This window comes from Lutra lutra, chromosome 3 (genome assembly GCF_902655055.1).
Source record: "Lutra lutra chromosome 3, mLutLut1.2, whole genome shotgun sequence".
Taxonomy (NCBI): Eukaryota; Metazoa; Chordata; class Mammalia; order Carnivora; family Mustelidae; genus Lutra; species Lutra lutra.
In genome coordinates, this window is record NC_062280.1 from 47,085,079 (window position 1) to 47,106,155 (window position 21,077).

The 21,077-nt window shown below is 61.2% G+C and overlaps 1 protein-coding gene across 21 annotated transcripts in view; it reads right to left on the reverse strand.

Annotated features, from left to right (window-relative positions):
• Window positions 1–1,583: 1,583 nt before the first annotated feature.
• The window catches only part of KIF1A (kinesin family member 1A), a 90,614-nt gene continuing 71,120 nt past the window's right edge, over window positions 1,584–21,077 (reverse strand). For 6 of the 21 annotated variants that reach the window (XM_047721764.1, XM_047721753.1, XM_047721761.1 and 3 more), the window contains 11 exons: window positions 12,604–12,718; window positions 11,536–11,669; window positions 10,454–10,515; window positions 9,983–10,128; window positions 9,517–9,717; window positions 8,969–9,046; window positions 8,106–8,230; window positions 7,109–7,261; window positions 6,352–6,544; window positions 5,328–5,446; window positions 1,584–5,022 (listed from right to left, as the gene is read on the reverse strand). In XM_047721764.1, coding sequence (XP_047577720.1) covers window positions 4,980–5,022; window positions 5,328–5,446; window positions 6,352–6,544; window positions 7,109–7,261; window positions 8,106–8,230; window positions 8,969–9,046; window positions 9,517–9,717; window positions 9,983–10,128; window positions 10,454–10,515; window positions 11,536–11,669; window positions 12,604–12,718 — 1,369 coding nt within the window. In that variant the 3' untranslated portion in view covers window positions 1,584–4,979. Of the gene's footprint in view, window positions 5,023–5,327; window positions 5,447–6,351; window positions 6,545–7,108; window positions 7,262–8,105; window positions 8,231–8,968; window positions 9,047–9,516; window positions 9,718–9,982; window positions 10,129–10,453; window positions 10,516–11,535; window positions 11,670–12,603; window positions 12,719–13,976; window positions 14,001–19,622; window positions 19,650–21,077 lie in introns of all 21 variants that reach the window. The other 15 variants (XM_047721760.1, XM_047721750.1, XM_047721748.1 and 12 more) reach the window with 3 other exon arrangements.

The window sequence follows — 21,077 nt, forward strand, 5'->3', positions numbered from 1 at the left end:
ACACAGGACCACTGTGGGAATTATAATTTAGAGTGATGGTAGTTTCCAAGCCAATAGCACACAGAATAATGTCTCCTGATGAACCAATAAGTAACATTCTCCAGACAAGTTGATTGATCACACGGTTGTCCCAGGCAGAGGGGAGAGGACAGAATGAAAATCCCACTGAGTTGAGAGCTACCTTCCCGCGGGTGGGTTCTCGGAAGAGGCGGCTTAGCCAGCGAGAGCGGATGTCCACGCAGGCATGAAGCCCAGGTTCCCTGTGGCGAGCACACTATAAGGGAATGCCGGTGTCAGGAAGGAAGGAAGGAAGGAAGAAGCTCCGTCTTGGGTGTTGCCACCACTGCCGCCAGTTGCCTCACCGTGCAGGACTGTGCCCCGGTCTTGGGAGAGCACTTTAGATCAGCAAAGATGGCCTAGCCAGACCGAAGGCTCGCGGCCAGTCCTCACAAGCTCTGATATTTGCAGTTTAAACGCCCACCCGTGGTTGTCCCTCTTCCCTATGTGCCCACCCGGATTTGCGACTGACCATCCGCAATGTGAACACCTTCACCCCGAGATCAGAACAACCTTGCCAGGGTCGCACTCAAGGGGCCCTGGGGTCCTCACAAATGCCCCTCACACCCTGGATCTTGGTGCTCGATTGCAGCCCCCTGGGGTCCTCCTCGGCTCATCCAGAAACCCGATCGATGTCAACTGCTCTCGTTCATTTGCCCTGTACTGTGTGGTCCCATGACGAGGTAGATATTGTCCAAATACCTCGGATTTCCAGTCAGCAGTTCTTGGTGGAACATTTCTCTATCGAAACACCACTGTTGCCTCTCTGGACTGAAGCAGGATGTTTGGTCCATTTCCAGTTGGCATCGCTAAGGACCAATTTGCACAGAAGTCTCTTATCCGAGTATTTATGTTCTTCTTGTCCAACTGCTCTTTGTGCCCTTACTTTTCATTTCTTCTGATTGATCACGTACATTTTTATCGTCCCATTGGTCTTTTCTACGACCTTATTGGTTAAAGGCGTAGTTAGCCGTGGGCATTACATTTTGTCAGCTGCTTGTTCTATATCCACAGAGAGAATGATTTTTTGTTTGTTTAATATGATGACTCACCGGATTCATTTTTGAACCAACCTTGCCTTCTCAGGACAAACTCTGCTTGGTCATGACAGTATTATCATTTTTACGCATCATTAGCTTCCATTTAGTGAAAGATTTGAAAATACTTGTTTTCTATGTGGATGTAGCCTAATGGTCTGTAGTTTTATCTCCTTGTAATACCATCGTCTGATTCAGGTAGGGGGTAATGCTGACCACATGGAAAGCTTGGGGCTGCCCAGCGCGCCCAAGGGTGCGTGAGTGACGCGGGTGGGTGTGGCCAGTGACCAAGGGACACAGGTGGGTGCTCTCACAATAAACATCATCTTGTCCCTCACACCCCTTGGGCTCTCGTCAGCACCCCCCCTTCCCCACCGTGAGCAGTGGGTGCTGTCTCTGGGCAATGCTGGACATCTGGCCCCAGCGGCCATTTCCAGCCCCATCCAACAGACTTCACACACAAATAAAGCCACTGTGGAGGCCCGCAGGTCTGGTGTTGCATAAGGAGCCACATTTATTTCTTAATTGGACAGAATCTTAAGTGCACACACACAGTACAGGAACCTAGAGCCTAACACTCAGGTTTAGGACGTCAGGGAACTAGAGTCGTTACATCGGGATGGTGGCTACAGCGCGGGGGCCCAGGGTGTGCCACAACCACATATGTACAAGCTACGGGAAGCTGAGGGGACGGCGAGCGGCAGGAAGCGCAGGCCCACAGGAAGCCACAGCCTCTGCTGATCCCGGGGATAAGAGGAGGGCGCCTTCTGGAGTCCTGCGCGGGAGGGAGCTGACAGAGGACCAGCAGCTTGACCCCGCTCACACCTGGACCGGCAGCATTCAGGAACTCTCCCCAAGTGTTCGCCACACCTGCCCCTCAGGGAGGGCCCCTCACTGCAGCCCCCCGGGGCCCGGGAGCATGTGTGTGTGTGTGTGTGCGCGATGGGTGAATGGGACACGGGCACTGAAGGAGTGATGACTTGGAACGAACTCAGGAGCCTCTCAGCTACCCCCCGGGGACTGGCCTGGACACAGTGGAGCCCAGCGCCCCCCACTTCCTGGGCTCACCCTCCCCTGGAGGAGGCAGAGAGCTTCTCTCGTGGAGGATGGCTGTCCCTCAAACCAAAATGAGTGGCCTCAAGCGGTAAAACAAAAAACCTCCCAGAGACGTGGCTTTCTGGATTTTCCGTCTCTCCCCACTTAGTGGGAAATTGTCAGGTCTGACCTTCCTCCCTGCACCCCACAATGGGCAGACCCTCAGGGGCCCCCAGATCAGCCCCCCGGGGTCACAGAGGTGAAGCCCACATCCCAGTTTGCTAAATGCTTGGCTCCCTAACGTGACATGTGGGTAGCTTCTGGCAAGGGCAACGTGAAGAGACCAGTTTTTCTGCCTCGGATTTCTCTCCCCAGCACTCCGAGGGTCTGGCTGTGACAACAGGGCTAGGGCTCCCAGCAACTACCAAGGGGCATCAGGCCAAAATTAAACAGTCCTTGAAGAACCTCCATGGCTGTGGAGGCTCCCGAATTTAGGGTGGTTCCCAGAAACCCTCGCGCAGGCCCCCTTCCTTCAGCCCACCCCACGAGGCAGGTGCTCTGCAGGTTGGCTGGCCTCAGACACCTGCGTCCTGGGTGCGAGCGCCTCAGACCCTCCAAGGCCACAGCTGCAGGCTGGCTGACCTGAGTGGGCTGTGGCCAGGGCCCAGCACCTCCGGGCTCCCTGTGGGCACGCGGGGCTCCTGGGAACCAGCTCACCTTAGCACAGCCTCTGCCCTCTGTGGTCCTCCTCCCTGCCCTCCAGGCCCTCATAAAAGCCAGAAAAAGTGCTGCTCTGGACCATGCTGCACCCCTGCTCTCTGCATCTCAGCCTGGGAACATCCAGTTTCTGGATGACGTGTGATTTCAGTCTGGGATGGGAGCACTCATCCGGGGCCTCCAAGGAAGGCTACGGAGCCCTGTGCCTTGCAGATGTGGCCTCCCAGGACGCGCGTCTTAGTGAAGTAGCTACTACTCCAGGGGTGCCTCCCAAGCACTGGTGGTGGTGGCGGGGAGCAGAGAGCAAAGGGGGCCACTGAGGCACTGCCTGGGGCTGGGGGTGGAGAAGGCACGCTGGCCTCTCTGCTTCTGGCCGGGCTGGGGCGGCTGGGGTGGCTGGCGGGCCACACCCCACTGCCAGTGGCCGCTCAGGTCGGGTGCCCACCAGCCTAGTCCCACATCCGAGGCAGCGCTGAAGGGGCCTGAATAACTTTCCCCAAGGAGTGCCCCCGACTGGAACCTTCTCACCCGGTGTGGGAGCCGACCCCACACATCCCTGGAGGAATGCAGCTATACACCCTCCCAGCCTTGGTGCACAGAATGGGGGCTGGGTCTACATGTCACATGGGAGTCTATCGGGGATGCCCGGGCTGGATGGGGCGGGCTTTGGAACCCCTGACCAGGTGTGACACGGTAATCCAAACTGGGTGAAGAGGTGAGGGGTCTATGAGCCACGCCCTGCAGGGCCTGTAAAGACAGCAGAAAACAGTGTGGACAGACTGGCCGGCTGCGAACTTGGGCCCGGAACCCCTTGAACTCTGAATAAAACCTGCTCTCAGGGGGCCATGGCAAGGACAGGGGTTTTGTGGTTTGGTTGCTGTTTTTCCTTGAGTTGGAAGGAGGCCAACTGGGTGTGGGAACAGGTCATTGAAGACCCCCGGGCCCTGCAGTCTCTTTGACGTGTTTCTGGTCTGGGTGTGATGCCTGACCAGACTCTCAGCCTGGGGCTGACCCTTGCCCTGTGGGGGCTGGGCCTCGGGTGTGGCGTCTGCACAGAGAAGGAAGTAGATTTTGGAACAAGAGCTCCCAACAGCGCAAGGACAGCCCCTGGGGGCAGGACAGGAGCACCTCCCTGAGGACAGTGGCCGGCCGGCTGCCCTCACCTGACCCCGGGACTCTCAGAAACTCTTCTCTTGCGGTAAAGGGGGAGGTCACACACTTCCTTCCCAGGAACGACCTGGAGCTCACCCCATTTCTCACCGCAGCTGCAGAAGCGGCACCCGAACCCCTCACTGCCCGGACCACCTTGAACCCCAGCCACCTGCACCCCGGCGGCCAGGACACATGACGCCAGCTGCAGTCCCGGCCAGGAGAGCCCCACAGCCCAGGGGCCTGTCTGCCCGGTCTCTCTCTGCTCCACATGCTCCCAGGGAGAAACTGCATCTCCGAGGCCGTTGTCCCAGTGATAGGATGCCACCTCCTGCTGGAAGACTGCACGCCCCCCTCCGCGCAGCTCGGGGGGCAGGCACCAGGTCCCCTGAAACTCACACTCTCCCCACCCGGGATGAAGGCCTGCCCCGGCGTGCCCCATGGTGCCAACCAGGAGGCGCCTGGCCTGTGCGGACACCCGTTCACCATGGACTTCCCTATGAGCCCTGGGGGATGTGAGTGGGAGCAAGCGGGGGACAGGGTCCATCTGAATCCTACAGGTCTATGTGAAGGCATTAGAAATAAATACTTATAAATAGAACACAGTCTTATAGTTAATTTCTGAGTGGACCGTTTCAATGTCACTAACTAATGTATATTAATTATAAGTCTGTCTATGCTTAAAAAAATATTAGAACGGCAGCGATGCCCCTGTGGCTTGTGCCCTCTGCCTTTCCAGCACCTCCCAGCTCTTCCCACCCAGGGCACGCTTGGAAAGACCAAAGAACAAACACGGCCTCTGCTGGGAGCAGGACAGGTCGTATGGTGCAGGTCCCGGGCCAAAGGTGGCGCTCACGGGGCCCGACGCGGTCCCCAAGAGGGAACTCGTTGGCTGGCTGGTAGGGGCAGGCTGGGCGCGGTGACATGATGGGTGGTGATGAGGGCTGGGGGGGCCGGCCTGTGGCTGTCCGGGAGGGCTCCGGCTCACACCCTCATCTGGGCAGACCGCCTTCTGGAGAGCTTGGACCTGTGGGAGGGTGGGGAGACATGCCATGGTTGGGCTGCCAGCTTCCACGTAGCTGACATCCCCTCTGCTTCCCCTCACCCGGAGACCGGCTCCTGTCCCTGGGACTCAGCCCGCCCACCTTCTGGAAGGCTGGGGTGTAGGGGAGCAGGGCTCCCCTGAGCCCGTGTGCTGTGTTTCCAGCCACACAAGGACGGCCCCCCAGTACAACACTTTACCAGCAGCAACAGCCAAACAAGCCATTAAGGTCCTCAAAACCTGCTCCCACGCCCAAGGAGCAGGGCAGGCACTGCCAAGAGAGCCCATACCGTATGGTGCCGGCCAGGAGAGGGTTGAAGGCGTACAGCCAGTCGTGCATGTCCTTGTCACTGTTGGCCTGCAGCAGGATGCCGCGGTGCTCCGTGCACACGGCGAATGTGTTGGGTGTCTGCGAAGGCAGGAGGCTGTGAAAAGGCGCTAGGCCTCCCCACCATCCCGGTCAGCATGCAGGGTCGTGCTCCCCCGGGACCGGCTGGAGCAGCTTGGGGGGTGCAGGACACGGGAGAGAAGACCCCCAGGAGAGAGCTGGGAAGGCTGTCTCACTCTCTGTGGCCTGCACAGCCCATTCGGACGCAGACAGGTGTGGCCTCCTAACAGAAGGGTCTGCGGTCAGGACACCCTATCTCTCGCATGTCCCAGGGCAACCTTGCCACTGCTCTGTGCCCCCCGAAGACAAGTTTACTCCCACAAACAAGGTTCCTTCCCCTTGACATGGCTCAGCTGCTGGGCCTGGCCTCCTCTGCTAAAGGCTGAGCCGTTGTGGTGGGGAACAGTGTGGGGAGGCAGGCTGAGATTGTGTCCCCAAAGCCCACCACAGGGAATCAAAGATCAGCCAGTGGGCACTGAGGTTGCCAGCGGAAGGGGTTGAGGTCCCCGGCACACACATCCAGCGCCACTGCTGACTCGGAGAGGAGAAAAGCCAGGGGACAGGAAAGCCGGACTCCCAGGCCCACTACATGACCTACCCCATGGGGTTGGGTGGCCCCAGGAGAAGGGGACTGGGTATTGACTTCTCCTGAATGGGAGTGGATCAATGCCTGCTCCCCCGTCCCCACAGGACCACAGCCCATCACAGCTGGTTGTCATGGGATGAGGAGCCCCACAGGTGGGCAGAGGGGACCCCCAACCTGAGAGGCAGAGGGATGCTGTGCGAGACAGAACACTAGGGCCGTGGTCTGGCAGCTAGCTGGAATAGGGTCCACCGGGAACTAGGCCCAGCCCCCTCCCCGAGCCCTGCTGGAGGCTTGCAGGCCTCGGCCTGCCCGGACCCCCATCCTGTCTCCCGGGCCGCACCTTGAGCATGGCCTGCTGGTCCTCGCTGTACTCCACCTGGGCAGTGGACAGGTTGAGCACGAACCTCTCCACGGAGTCCTTGTCGCTGTTGTATAGGTAGGCATAGGGACGTCGTACGACCACAAAGCGCTTGGCCCAACCTGCCGTGTGCGGCTCCAGGAAGTGCAGGTAGCCCTTCTTCGACACGATGGGGCTGCAGGGCAGGGACAGCTGCTGGCTCCTGAGCTCCTGGCCCAGGGAGCGGGGGGTCTCCACGTGGGCGCCCAACCCACCACCAGGCCCCTGGCAGTACTGGCCACTGGGAAGGTCAGACAGGGGTCCCCAAGAACAGCTAGGGCCGAAGTGCTGGGAGATGCCTGGCAGAACCCCAACCTGGGAGGTCGGAGACCAGAACCACCAGTCTGAGCCTCAGTTTCCCCATCTGTACAACAGAGAAAGTGAAACAGAGCGGACACTGCCCCAAGCAGTCATTCCCTGTCACGTGAGCGTGACCCATAGAGTGTGGCCTTCTTGGAGCTGCACAGGTGTCAGACTAGTGACGCACAGATGCACAGAAACCGTAGTTCTGCAGGGGCACCCGTCGGGTCCCCTGCCCCGGGCCTGGCCCTGGTCCAGCCTCCTCTCTGTGCTGTCTGCTCTTTCTCTGCCACCGCCCAAGGTCGGGGTGCCCAGCCTGTCTCCCTCGCATGGAGCTATGGGGACAGAGCTGGCTGGGTGGGGCCTCAGAAGCGCCCCCGTTTGGGGGCCCCCCACATACCTGACCCGGATCTCCTGGATGTCAGGAACCAGCAGGCGCTGGGGCTCCTTGTCTACCTCTGTTGCCCGAGCCGGGGAGGGAAGCTTCTTTGAATCTGCCTCTGGCACAGGCTCGGGTTCTGGGCTGGCCGGCCGGGAGCAGGGCTGAGGGGTCCTGGGAAAACAAAGCCAAGCCTCTGCCTTCCTGCAAGGAGATGCCCTGGCCAGGCCGGGCCACCATCTTGGCCTGGGCTTCCTCCCACCCCCTGCGTCACCCCCTAGGATGCCATGGGTACCTCTCAGGATCTGTCCACCCAGACACACCCACAGCTGGGGCTAGAGGGCCTAGGCCACCAGATTCCAGGGCTGCACCAGAGTGCCCTGCCCCCGTCCCATGGCACCTTCTGTCCCCCGCTCTCGTGAAAGCAGCCCCTCTCCCCAGATGGCCCGCGGAGCCCAGGCTGTCATGTCTTCAGGGGCCCTCTGCACTGGGGCCTGCCAGGTCCGAAAAGCCTGACCCATGGCCAGGAAGGCCCATCTCCGGGGAAGGCCAGAGGGCTTGGACGAAATGTGGACACCTTGAGGGATATAAAATGTAAGGGCTCAGGTGTGGGCGGTGCTAGCATGGCTGGGGGGCGGGAGAGACGGCCGGGCATTGCGGCCACTGCTACAGGGCTCACCTTCTATCCTACTGAGTATTGTGTGAGCCCATCCCCCTGAAAAGGGTTTTTGGTTTTGTGCCATTTGATCCATTCCCGGCATTAGTTCCCATGACACTGGAAATCAGTGCTTCAGCAGAAAACGTCCTCGGGAGAGTCAGATGACTGGAGAGCAGCTAAGGGCCGTGCCGGCCAGGGTGCAGGGTGGACCCCTTCCCCCACCCCTGCCCTGCCCAGCTGTGTGCGGCCCTCCCGGGTCACTGTTGCCCCACCTCATCCCCATGCTCTGCACCAGAGCGGCAGCCACACCGTCCTTGGCGGGTTTGTGGCGCTGCCAACTTCTTCAGGGTCCACACTCACCTCAGCTCTGCGGCTCCATACCGCCCTTCAACCAGAGAGGGGCAGGTGGAGGAGGGCGTGAGCGTGGCCGCGCCCAGAGGTGACATGGACGGGTCCCGGAGCAGGGTGACAGACATCTCGGAGAGCTGTGGAGAGCGAGCCTTTCGTGGGGCAGACGGGGTGTGGATGCCCCCGCAGTGGCTAATTCCTGCACCTCGGCTCATGTTTTACCTCCATTTAGGGCGCCCCATTCCAATGGCAGGCCAGACCCCCTTCCCAGCCTCCCTCGAACCTCTCCCAGCCCCACGAGGCCCTGGCTTGCCCTTCCCCGGGCTGTGGGCTCTGTCTGGCCTCAGGAGGGACTTGTAACAGCTACACTCCAAGGAGGGAGCAGGGACCACAGCGGGGTCAGAGAAGGCTCTGCCAATGTGCAGTCTTGGAGCCCCGACTATAGGATGGGCAATCCAGGAGCCTCAGGGAGAGGCCCTTCCAGGCAGAAGGTGAGGCTAGTGCAAAGCAGGAAGTCTAGGCTGCAAGGGGGCTGTGCATGGTGGGCTCTGTGCCAGGGTGGGTGAGGCGGCATGAGTGGCCCTCTGGTAGGGGAAGACAGCTCCAAGGCTGGGGCCCAAGCACCCAGGACAGAGGCAGCTGAGGGCCGGGCTGGAGGCAGCAGGGAGGGTCCTGGGTGGGCCTAGCCCTGGTTCGCCCTGAAGGCCCCAGGGCTCCACGGACCCCACACACAGACCAGACCAGGCCCTTGGCTAGGAGGTGCCCCTTTGGGCTGTGAGAGTATGTTTCTAAGAAAACCCTTATTTCCTTCTCTGGACAGGGGTGAGAACTGTTCTTGGAGACGAAAGCCCTGCGGACAGCCCCTTGCTGCCTACCTTGCTCTCACTGGCGCTGACGCAGACGTGGCTGTGGGTGTACTCTCTGTTGAACGTGTGCGTGAGAAGGCGTAAACACTGTAATGAGAGCAAATGTCCAGTTGGGGGTGGTGCCCCGGACCTGGCTCCACCGTAGCACGGCCCCTGGATGTGGAGGACTGGCTAAAGGCCTGGACACAGCGGTTACAGCCTCCAAGGTGATGGGTGAGCCAGGGAAGCCTCTGGGAGCAGGCCCCGGGCCCAGGGCAAAGATGGGGGGGACAGCATTGCCCAGCCTAAGAGGTCTTCCCAGTGGCCCATCAAGCTGCCCAAAGAGCCAGCTCTGGAGATAGGGGGTGAGCTCCCCATCAGCACAGGTATTCAAGGAAGCAGATCATTGCTTGGGGGAGAAAGCTGTAAAAGACTGCCAAATTCCAAAATATGTGGAGTGAGGGGCAGGCAAAAGGCCTCTATGGACCCTCTTTGTCCCAGCTCCTGCCCTAATAGGACAAGGCTGAGTCCCCAGAGCCCCGCAGGGACCACAGTCAGGGCAGTGCTGCCTGAGCTACCTTGACGGCCAGCTCCCGCTGCCTCTCGTTGGGAGCCTCCACAGGGGACGGCCGGCCCTCAGCAGAGAGTGGGGAGGAGGCGCTGGATGAGCCGTGGGACCCAGAGTCCTCACTGGAGGCAGGGGATGGCGCCTCGGGGCCAGGCCGCTGGGTGGTCTCCAGCTTCTCCCGCAGCAGCAGATAATGCCTGGTCTTCTCCACCTGCAGAAGGCGGGACATGGCTCAGCCACTGCACCCCAGGGTCATGTGGACCCGAGAGCCCACCCACTGTCTCCCCACGGGCTGTGCTGCTGCTGGGACTCAGCCCAGCCACCCGGCCACCCTCCGTCCGGCATCCGCGTCCCCCACGTCTGTGCTCACAGTGAGTGGAGGGACAGTCCACCCCTGCCGCAGCACCCTCCCAGCACCCTGCTTTCCACATGCACCTGCGGCCTGGGCTGTCCATGCCCACGGCACACGAGCTCACCTCCTGCAGTAGGCTCAGCTTCTCCAGCTCCCATTGGTGGTCCAGGATGAGGCTGTCGCTCCGGGGCCGCCAGCCAGCCAGGTTCTCCTCGCCCCGGACGTAGGCCACAGATGTATCCAGCACTCGCCTTCGCCGCCGCTGCATCCCTAGAAAGGGGACCCTGGGCTGGCCACGTTCCCGCCCTGGCTCCAGGCCTTGGGCTTAGGGTGGGGATTTATCCACGGAGGGAGTCTGGTACCCCTGGGAGCGCCTTGCCCACAGAAGTCATCCAGCCCCCAGTGCTGCCTCTCCCCTCACTGTCCTCTGGCCTCTTGGGACAACCCCATAAGTTCAAATGTGAGCACTTGAGTCTCAAAAGGGAGGACCCCCCAAAATGGCAGTTTAGCTGAGGTGACCTGTGTGACCCCAGAGAACCCCGACTCCCTGACAAAGTGCCCCCACCCGGTCAGAGAGAGCAGGGCAGAGGCCTACCTGGGCTGCCTGCATCGGCCACGTGGCACAGGCTGAGCTCATAGACGCCCGTCACTCGGTTGCTACGGGGAGCAGAGAGAGGACGTGTGGACACCAGGCCCAGCAAGGGCCTGTCCAATGCACACTGGGGACAAGTCCAACTGCATGCCCTGCTGGGTGGCCTTACATGGGGTCCCTGGACTGCAGCCCATATGGACTGGTTAGTTGGGGAGTCCGCATCCCAGACCCCTCCAGGCCCCATTTTGCTGCGTGCACACTGCCAACCTTTCGTGGAGGCAGGCCCAGCCGGCAGACAGTATCCCATCCCCTCTGGGGGACCCCCGGATGCCTGGGTCATAGCCAGCCTGAGGCCACTAAGTCCTGAACCCCACACTCCACCCTCCTGTCTGTGCCCCGGGTGTCCTGCACACTGGGGCCCACAAGATAGCGTGGGAAGGAGGTGAGCACAGGAGGCCTAGCACCTGTGGTGGTCTCCGCTTCTGGGACAAAGCCCCCTCCTCACTGCCTTGACGTTCCTGTCCATCACCCCCATACCCCAGGAATGCAGGTACTGGTCAGAGGGCAAGAGGGGATGGCTGGTCCAGGGTCTGACATTCTACTCCCTTGGGTGCTGCCAGCCTCCAGGAGGCAAGAGGTTCTGTCCAGAGTGCACTTTTCCCAACCCAGCCCCCCATCCTGCTGGCATGATCCCCGAGGTCCCTGGGGAGGAGGTCTCCCAGCCATGGGGGTGGAGTTGGGCCCCAGGACCACCCACGAGAGGGTCCCAGGGCAGGGGAACGGTTAGGAGAGTGGCTGGTCTACCTTTTCATCTGGGATGGTTTGCAGCGGGCCAGTCACTTGAGCCTCTGCCAGGCACACCCAGCCACTCCCCATGCAGAGTCCACACAGCAGCACCCCAGCCCCCGCCACCCCCACCATAGGCTCGCCTCTCCCAGCCACTCCCCGTGCAGCCCCCCGCCACCCCCACCGCAGGCTCGCCTCTCCCAGCCACTCCCCATGCAGCCCCCCACCACCCCCACTGCAGGCTCGCCTCTCCTAGCTGCTCCCTGTGCAACCCCCCACCACTTCCACCAAAGGCTCACCTCTCCGAGGCCCGCAGGCTCCCACTGCCAAACAGGTTGCGGATGGAGCGCGAAGCAGGCAGCTTGGCGTCCCGAGAGTAGAAGACCATGCAGAAGTCTTTGGTGATGACTGCTGGCTGGGTGCAATTCTCCATCTGCCATGGGGCACAGGGCAGGGGCTCAGGCACAGGAGCATCCCCACAGGACCCAGGCACCAGACCCCCTCTAACCATCTTTGGGGGGGCGCACAAGCCACTGGTTGGCAGCCTCAGACCTCCATGGTCTCCTGGCATGGCGCCAGACCCAGGCGGGAGGTCTCTGCTCCCCCCAGCTGACTCCTGGGAGAAAGCCAGGATCCCACCTCCCTGGGCTGCAGGTGGCTGGGTGTTGGTGGCGGGGACCCTGAGGATCCTAGACATGGGCCCCAGCTGCCTGGCCATGGGATCAGGCAACACACTCCCAAAAACCCTGTGAGGGTCGAAGCAGATCCCAGCTCCGCACCCACGTTCTCCTCTCCGTGACTTCCCCGGGTGCCGACAGGCTGTGTCTCATACAGCTGGCTCTTCTGTTTTCCTGAAGCTCAACAGCACCCCGACAAAGCCCGTGTGCACCGGGGCCTTGCTGGGCCAGACCGGCAGCGTCTCCCCAACAAACCAGCATCCCAAGAGATAGGCAAGTGGGTCCCCATATCATAGCTGGAGTTTCAGGCCCAGAGGGGAGGGGGTGCCTTTACCTCCCCAAGCCTCCTTATTCCTCAATAGTGCCCCCACCTAGCAATAACCCTGCTCTCGGCCTCTCCCCCGCCCCACCACCTCTGTGCTTCACAGGGAGGGTGCAGCCCAAGACTCTGGGGGTGCCCGTTTCCAGCCCACGTGGAGCCTGGAAGGAGCTATCCTGCAGCCCCAGCGCAAAGCCGCACCCTGCGGTGAGCGGGAGGCAACGTGGAAAGTAAGGGAATGGAACAAGGACTTGACAAGTCCTCGGAGAAGACATAGGGACATCTGGGCTTGTCCAGGGCCACTGAGCACCCTCCCTGCCCCTTGGCGAGCAGCTCCGGCTGGGGGGACGGCAGCTTCAGGAATCTCTCACCTCGATGTAAGCTGAGACAGTCATGTAGATCTTCTCTCGGTACGGGGTGACCCGGTTGAGCAGGAGAGAGTTGTGCATGGAGCTGTCCCACGCAGCCTCGAACTGGTAGAAGGTCCTGGAAGGAAGCGGAGACAAGGTAAAACATGGCAGCCCACAGGCTGGGCTCGTGGGCTGGGGACATGCAGATGGACAGACAGACAGAGACGTGAGGGCTGCCACAGGGAGAGCAGCCCGGGCGGTGTGGAGAACAGGCTCCTCCTTACTCGGGCTGGAGGGGTTTTCCCCTGTGCATGGACGGGCGGGGCAGCCCACAGCACTGGCGCTAAGGCAGGAATGGGAGTAGGGGCCAGAGAGGGCTGAGAAGGAAGGGAGGGAGGGAGGCACGTGGGCTGGGTCATGGCAACAAAGGGGAAGAGAGGGAGGGAGAAGAGGGGAGGTGGAGGCAGACAGAGGACTGAGAGATGGGGAGAGGGCAGAATGGGGACCGCCCCCTCCTGCCCTGTCTGAGTAAGGAGGGATCAACCTGCCCATGTTGGCCAAAACCCTGTGGCCCACCTCCTCCCCTTGGGGGAGGATGCTTGGAGTGGAAGCCGGGGTGGCCCATGGCAGATGGCATCACCACACACCCCCCACAGCCAGGCTCCTCTCCATTTAGCACTGAGCAGGCAGTGGGCTCTTCCCCCATCCCCATCTCTAACCCCAGAAGAAAGTGAGCAGAGCAGACGCCCGTGGCCCAGAATGCCCTCTGAGGGCAGCATAAGCAGTCCCTAGGAGGCCAGGACGTTAGTCTTCAGTGTCTCCACTCCGGAGCAGGCTGTCTTTGTCAACCGCCCGATGGCAGAGCTCCTAGACTCCTATTTAGGCAGGGTGCCCATCTGAGGATCCTCTGTGAGGCAGGGAATTTGCCTCAATCCAGAGTGTGGCCACTCTGCGAGCCCCGGCCAGCACCACTCAGCACCCAGCCATGCCCCGTTTCCATCCAAGCATCCTCAAAGACACAGTTGAGATACACTTCAGCACAGACTGCGGACAGACAGCGGCACACGCCCCAGCGCAGCCAGACCCCCCCTGGAAAGGCTGGTCCGGCCTGGGAGCAGACGGCCACCAGGAGGGGCAAGGCCGCGCCAGCGTGCATCCTGTGCCTGCGGCCTCCTGGGCTCTCCAGGGCACACTCCAGGGACACGGGGCAAAGCAGCAGGATGGGGCAGGGCCGCTGTCACACACATACACACACGTCACCAAGGACAACGATCCAGAGGAAGGGCCGTGAGGACAGCGGGGTGACCAGACTGGCGGAGAGCGCGGGGAGAAAGGAAATTGGAAAGCAGAAAAGGACAGACCAAGCGAGTGCGGAAGAGAAAAGTGAGCTGTACCTAGTGTCATTTCCGAATGAAATGCTAAAGGTGGAGGCAGCCAGGACACACACGTACACACAGAAGAGATGGACACGTCAGAACGAGCCCCGTCACGTGGCCGGGTACAAGCTAACCCACAGTGAGCGGGGGAGTGCGCCATATCCGCCAGCTGCCCAGGCGGCTCACGGGGCAGCGTCTGGGGCCCTCTCCGACCCCCAGTCCCCGCGTCTGCAGCCAGAGCTTTGAGTCTGTGCCCAGCAGGACCAGGCGGGTACCCATGGACCCGTGACCGACCCCTAGAGGGACGCCTCCGTCCCAGGGGCCCCCAAGCACCCTAGTCCCTGTGGGCCAGGCCCTCAGGGAGAGCCAGAGGTCCAATGCAGCCCAGACTGGACAAATGCCGTGGCACAGCTGTGTGACCTCTGGCTATCACCAGACACCTCTGTACCCTGCTTCCTGGACCAGCCACTGGCAGTCACCATCCCTGCCTCATGGAGATGTCCTGTGGGTTGAAGGAGCTCATCCGAGGTGCTAAGGGCAGGGCCCAGATTATTCTTACTAATTCTTATTACTAGTCCTCGCCTCCAAGAGGCCCTGACTACACACGGGGAAAGGCCAGCCTGAGGGCCCCCTACCCGGGGCGGCCAGCCAGCCCCAAACCCTCGCTGCCGTCCCCTCTGTCCACCTTCCTCAATGTCATTAAAGGATGCTGCTCGTTTCTGACCCACTGCCGGTGCTCTGGGGACCAGCAGGGCTCTCCTACATTGATGTGCACTCTCTATTTGTCCTTCAGGAAGAAGTGGCGCTCCCAGGGCAGGCTCCTACTCAGACACCAAGAGCTGGACCCCCATCTCGTCAGGAGCCCCTCACCCTTGAGTGGGACACACCAATGGAACCGGAGCCAGCCCAATGAGGGCGGCCAAAACCCTAGGGCCTGGCAGCAGCCCTCACCCCAGGACCAGATGGACTCTGCCACAACTGGCCGGGGCCATAGGAGAAACGAGTGCACCTCCACATGAGGCTCACTCACCAAGGCCCCTCGGAGATGCTCTTGGCCAAGAGGCCCTCAGTCAAGTTGGGATGTGGCTCTTGCTGAGACCCAAAACCTCGCTGAAAACCCGAACCTGTGGGTCTTGTGTGTTGAGGTGGGGACGGGCAATGGGTGGGCATCCCCTTGGGCCCATGTACACAGCTGAAGAAGGTGCCTTCCCCCAGGCGTTCCCCAGGCGCCAAGATGGCTGGGGTCTGACCTGGCACAGCCATGACGCTTCGCACAGGCTGTTCTCAAAACCCTGGTCAGCCTTCAACCCCAGGCATCCCTCCTGTAGACCGGCCCCTGGCCTACAGCCGGCCATGCATCTGCACAGTAAGGGGGGTCAGACCCTAGAGCCCCAGACAGGAAGGGTCATCAGCAGCACTCACGAGCCCCCGGGGCCTCTGCAGAGGGAGGTCTCACCGGACACCCCCAGGAATGCTTGGGGCGGAGAGGGGTGGCCGAGAGCCAGCTTGCCTGCGTGGGACCTTCACAGCCCTGGAGGGTGTGAGGCTGTGGGACACAGCACGGGACCAGGGATCGCTGTCCCCCATCACCGAGACAGCCAGACGAAGTCAGGGCTACTACACCAGGACCCCCACTCGGGAGCAGACACAGGACTCTCGGGACCTCTCTGGGCATCAAGTCACCCCAGGAAGGGAGCACCCCTCCCTCCACCCCCACTGGACACCCAGCCAGTCCCGCAGATACACTCTCAGGAGAAATGTGCCAGTCACACGAGGGGTCCCTGGGTCAGAGCACTGCGGATTCCCAGACCCCACCCCAGACCCACTGAGGTGGAAACACCGGGGCAGGGTCGCCTCGTGAGCAGAGCGCCTGGGCTCCCTCTGGCGCCTCACCACAGTCTTGGCCCACCCTGCCGACCCTTCGGATCCAGATCCATGTCAGGCCGGGACCCGAATGTCCCTGACCCAGGGAGGCCCTGCCCACAGCTCCCAGGCCTGAGCCCTTCTCCAGGACACCCAGCAGCAGGCAGGGCTCCGCTTCCCCAAGGGCAGAGCCCTAGGAGTTCCCGCAGGACCCTTCTTCTGGAAGGAGAATGCCCACTTGCACAACTCTTTCCATGGTGGACTGCAGAGTGCAGGACGGAGGCTCCCCTCCTCCGAGCCCCCTGCAGGAGCTGCCAGCCAATATCTCCCTCTGACCAGCAGGGGTGGGTGGGGAGGGGGTCTGTGTTGACGCCCCCAGCCACAGGGCTTGGACAGCGGGGGGCCAGAAACAGGACCACCCCCAACTCAGCTCCAGGACTTAGAGTTCAATCCTCAAACAAGTGAGGACACACGGGGGAAACCTGAAAACACATTACAAAGTTCTGTTGACAAAGAATATGTCATAGGCTGTGAGATGTTTTTTCCGTGCTGATTCTTGCCCAGCAAGCTTCAGTGGCCGTCCCGGCCACCACAATAGTGGTGGGTGTTTCATGTCCCCTTGGAGGGTAACATGGGGGCCCCCCGCGTTGGCCTGACCTGATCTAACAGACTGTGTGCCCGCCGTATCCCCGCGGAGCACAGGTGGGGCAGCAGCTGCCAGGGGCAGGCAGAGGGTCATCCCCCGCCTCACCCACCCAACGGCGGCACCTGGTCGTTCCTCACGGATGCCAGCTGAAACACAGCCCACTGATACACCTTCCGACAACTGTGTGGTGACTTGTACCCAGCACTTGGGACGAGCATCACAGCCACGGTGGGTTAACGGGCAGGCAAGGGGGCACGCTGACGCGAACAGGTTTGTGGAGAATCTGAAAATTAAACCCTGTGCTCAGTAGGACCCCACAGCTAAGAGCAGGGGAATGGGATTCTGTTGTGCCCACTGCAGCCCTGTGCACGGCTTAGCGGCCTCATGCACTGTGCAGCTGGAGAGTCCTCAGACTCCAGAGTCCAGGATTGAGGGACTGAGGAGGTGAGGAGGTGAAGGGGTAAGGGGGTGAGGGAAGGAGGGGGTGAGAAGCAAAGGGTTGAGGGAATGAAGGGGGTAGGGGATGAAGTGGTGAAGTGGTGAAAGGATGGGGGTGAGGGGATAAAGGAATGAAGGGATGGAGGTGAGAGGTGGAAGAATGAAGGGACTGAGGGGATGAGGGAGGGAGGGGGTGGAGGGGTGAGGGGATAAGGGGTTAATGGGTGAGGGAATGAAAGGGGTAGGGGATGAAGGGGTGAAGGGGTGGGGATGGGGGTTAGGGGACGAGCGGATGAGGGAATGAAGTGTGAGTTCTAAGGGGATGAGGAAAGGAAGGGGTGAGATGAGTGGTTAGGGCTGAGGAGATAAGGGGGATAAGGGGGAAAAGGGGATGAGGGGTGAAGGGATAAAGGGATGGGGTGCAGGGATGAGGGGTGAAGAGGAGGGATGTGGGATGAGGAGATCTGGGGATAAAAGGGTGAGGGGTCAGGAGGTGTGGGAATGAAGGGGTGAGGGGTAAGTGGCTAGGTAAGAGGATGAGCGGGTGAGGGGATGAGGGTGAGGAGCTGGGGTGAGGGGTTAAGGGGGTGAGGGATGAGGGGATAAGGGGTGAGGGGATGAGGGGCAGAATGAACATGTGACCCACGTTTACACAGTTCTGTGGAAGCCTCCCAGCTAACAGATTTTTGTCACCTCATTTCTGCCACAGCAACTTCAAGCAGGGGTTAAATTATCCCCTTTCTGAGGGGGGAAGGAAAACGAGGTTCCAGAAGCTTCTGCCACCTGTCCACACTCACATAGACAGTCAAGGGCACTGCCAGCCAAGGGCACAGCCAGGCTGCCCCAGTCCACACATCTAGGGCGAGACCCTCCCTGGACCACACCCCACTGTCCACTCATTCTCAGGACCGCCCCCACAGTGGCTCCTGCCCCACAGGGCTGGGCCCCGTGAAGGAGGCAGGGGCTCTGACCCCCACTGCCCCTCGTGCCCTGGGCCTCCTCTTTCAGGCCAAGCCCACTGGGGCCGATGAGCCCTCATCTGGAACTGGGGGTCTGGACTCTCTGCTCAGGTGCAGGGGTGAGGGTCTCATGAAGTTGGGGGGCTGAAAAAGAAAATCAGTGCCCATTCCTTCCTTGGTACCCCCTCCTAGCCGTGCAGTATTGTCCCCACTTTACCCAGGAGTTTCCTGGAGGCATAAGTTGCAGGTGTGCAGCTGGGGGGTCGAGGACCAGTGAGCACCCCTCTATCCTACAGAACTGGCTGTGCAAACGCAAACTTGAACAGAACATGCACATCCCCCCACCCCCCGTGCCAAGCAATCACACTGAGGGGATTGGAACCTTCTACTCATCAAGGAAACAGCTCTTGACGTGGGTCCTGTCCAGCAGATGCGTCCGAGCAAGGGGCTCCGGGCCCAGAGCTTTCTGAGAGCAGGACGACGGCCTTGGCCGGCCCAGGTCCCTACCAGGCCCCCTCCCTGCTCTGGGCCTGCACGTCTGTGCCCCCTGTTCAGAAGCAGCCACCGCCACACGTGTTCCCTTGACAGGGACCCCAGGGAGGGCGAGCAACAGCCTCTGGAAACACAGAGTGTCCACAAACTGTGTCTACCACACAGATACATGTGTGCGCATGCTTTCGGGGTCACGCCAGCAGGAGCCACAGCCCGTGGGGCCCAGGGCCCGTTCACAGTGACCCTCACAGCCGTGACTCAGACAGGCCTGTGGTGCCCCCCACCCCACCCTGGGGCTCCTCCCACAGAAGGAACAGGCACCACCCCCCCAGGCAGCTGAAAGGCTCTAAAGGCTCCAGAAGCTAAAAGCCTTCTAAATGCTCATTTATCTTTCAAAACAGCTGACCTGCAGGACCACCCCCACAGCACCTGACCACCATCCACGGGACCCAGAAGGACATGACCTTGACCCTCTGCTCAGAACAGACTCGAGTCTCACGGACGGTCTTGATTAGGGACTTTGAGGCTGTCTGCCCCTGGGGCCTCACTGATCCTTGCACCCAGTGGGCCTGCTCAGGGACCTCACTCAAGTCGGGGAGGCAGCCCCCTGCCCAGGAGCCCCTGCCTCGGGGGGTTCAGACAGAGACCGGATGGGCCCTTCACAACTTACTTTACTGCCCACCCCCTGCCATCTGGGGTGTGTGGCAGCCAAGGCCAAGAGCGCAGCTGGAGCCCCCAGCCCGGCCAGGTGAGGGGCTGATGCTCAGGGCTGGAAGGTGTGGAGCGTGGAGGTCCCTGGCAGGGCTGGTTCTCGTCTGCCCTCCCGTCCTGGGCCCACCACAGCCCCTCTCTCCCTCTTTTCTCTTTCACCTTACAAGGGGTAGGGCTGGTGCTGGCCAGCCTGCATGCGGGGGGCGCCTGCTCCGGCTCCAGCGGGGGGCGGGGTCAGCACGGGGCGGCGGGCAAGGCTGGGGGCAGGAGCAGGAGGCCAGCCAGGGTCTCCGGAGGGGCAGGAAACTACTGAAGCAGCCAAAATCAAGAGGATGGGCAGAAGGAACTCAGCCAAGAGGGAGGGGTGGGGTGAGGAGAGGAAGCAACAAAGAAAATCAGAAAAGGATTCCAAGGAAATAAAACTAAAGAAGATGGAGAAACAGGAGGGAAAGGGGAGCAAGTGTAGAAGAAATCCAAAAAGCTGAAAATAAATGTCAGGGTGTGGGGCTGGGGAAGGAAAGAGGCCAAAATAAAACCAAGGGGCACAAATGATACCTAGGCATGTCCGAATCAAGAAACTGCCTGCAAAACACAAACAATTACAGGTTAGTGAGGCCGGCGGAGCAGGGCAGCAGGGCAGCGGGGCGGCGGGGCGGGGCTGCGGGGCGGCGGGACGGCAGGGCAGCGGGACGGCAGGGCAGCGGGACAGCGGCAGCAAGGGGAGGGGCAGCGCAGAGAGAAGCTGTCTGTGGTGACAGGCCCAGTCTGAGCTGGGGAGGCCACGAAGCACAGGGCCTTGGAGCGGGAGGAGGCTGAGGCCATGGCAAAGCGGGTTGATAGCTCACACCCCTCAGCCCAAGCCTCGGGGGTCTCTGAGCCTCAGCGCCTTTCGGGGGAGAAGGGTCCACTCAAGTGGCCCATTACAGGGCTCTGAGGACATCAGCCAGGGTCCAGGAAGAGAAAAGTCCCAGGGAAGGGGAACCTGCCGGCTTGGCCCGCTGAGCCTCCGAATGGCATCTGCCTGGGGCCCCCAGGTGGGGACGGTTCCCCAGATTTTCCTGAAGGAAGGCTGGGGGGTCGGAGTGGTCCTGGGGCCATACCATCATGGGCAGGAGCCAAGCCTGAGGCCAAAGCAGCTCTGGGCAAGGTCTATCGTCCCAGCCCACAGATGGGCCTTCCTCTACATTTGACCCACGGCAGCCCTGACCTCAGACACAGGGCCGATGGCCCCAGAGCTGCCTGTCAGCCAGCCTCACTTCCCACAGCCCCCAGGAAGCAGAACCAAAGCTCCATCAGTAATGGGGCCTCAGGCCTCTAGGATCAGGGCTGGACCTGCTTAGCTAAGGCCCTGAGGTCCAGCCGGGAGCCAGAGCCCCCTTAACTACCAGAACTCAGCCTAGAGCTGAGGCCCCCAAGGGCCTCCCCAGCAGCTGACAGAGGGAAGCCTCAGAGACACGGTCTTCCATGTAGGGAGACCACCCGGGGCAGGAGGCTTGGAAGGAAAATCCTTAACCCTGTCCTCTTGTGTTTTGCTCCCCACTCCCTTTCTGCCCCAAGAATCTAGAAGTTGCTGGGCCAAAGGAAGGGTCTGAGGCAGAGGGAATGCTGAGCTCACTCAGCAGGCAGAGCCCTCCAGGCCTGCCCTCCGCTCTGGGGTCCTAGCTCCCACATCCCTGCAGGCAGCCCTCATGGGATTGCATTCTCGTGGTCAGAGGAGCCCCCGAGCCGGCTTGCCCCACAGTGCCCCCCAGCTTCCCACTCTGCCAGGCGGGACCCCCAACCCGCTCATCATAGTGACACCTCCCGGCGTTCTGCACCCCAGGACAAGAGTGCAGGTGATCCCTCGGGAAGGTTTCTGGGCAGGGCTGGAACCAGAGTCACAGCTGCCCCTCTGGGAGTCTCTGACTGCTGGCCCTCCCAGTTGCCTGCACGGGGGATGCTTTCCTTACAGCACACTCCCCGGGGTGTCCACAACAAAGCCAGGTTCCACTGGGGCTCAGGAGTCAGAAG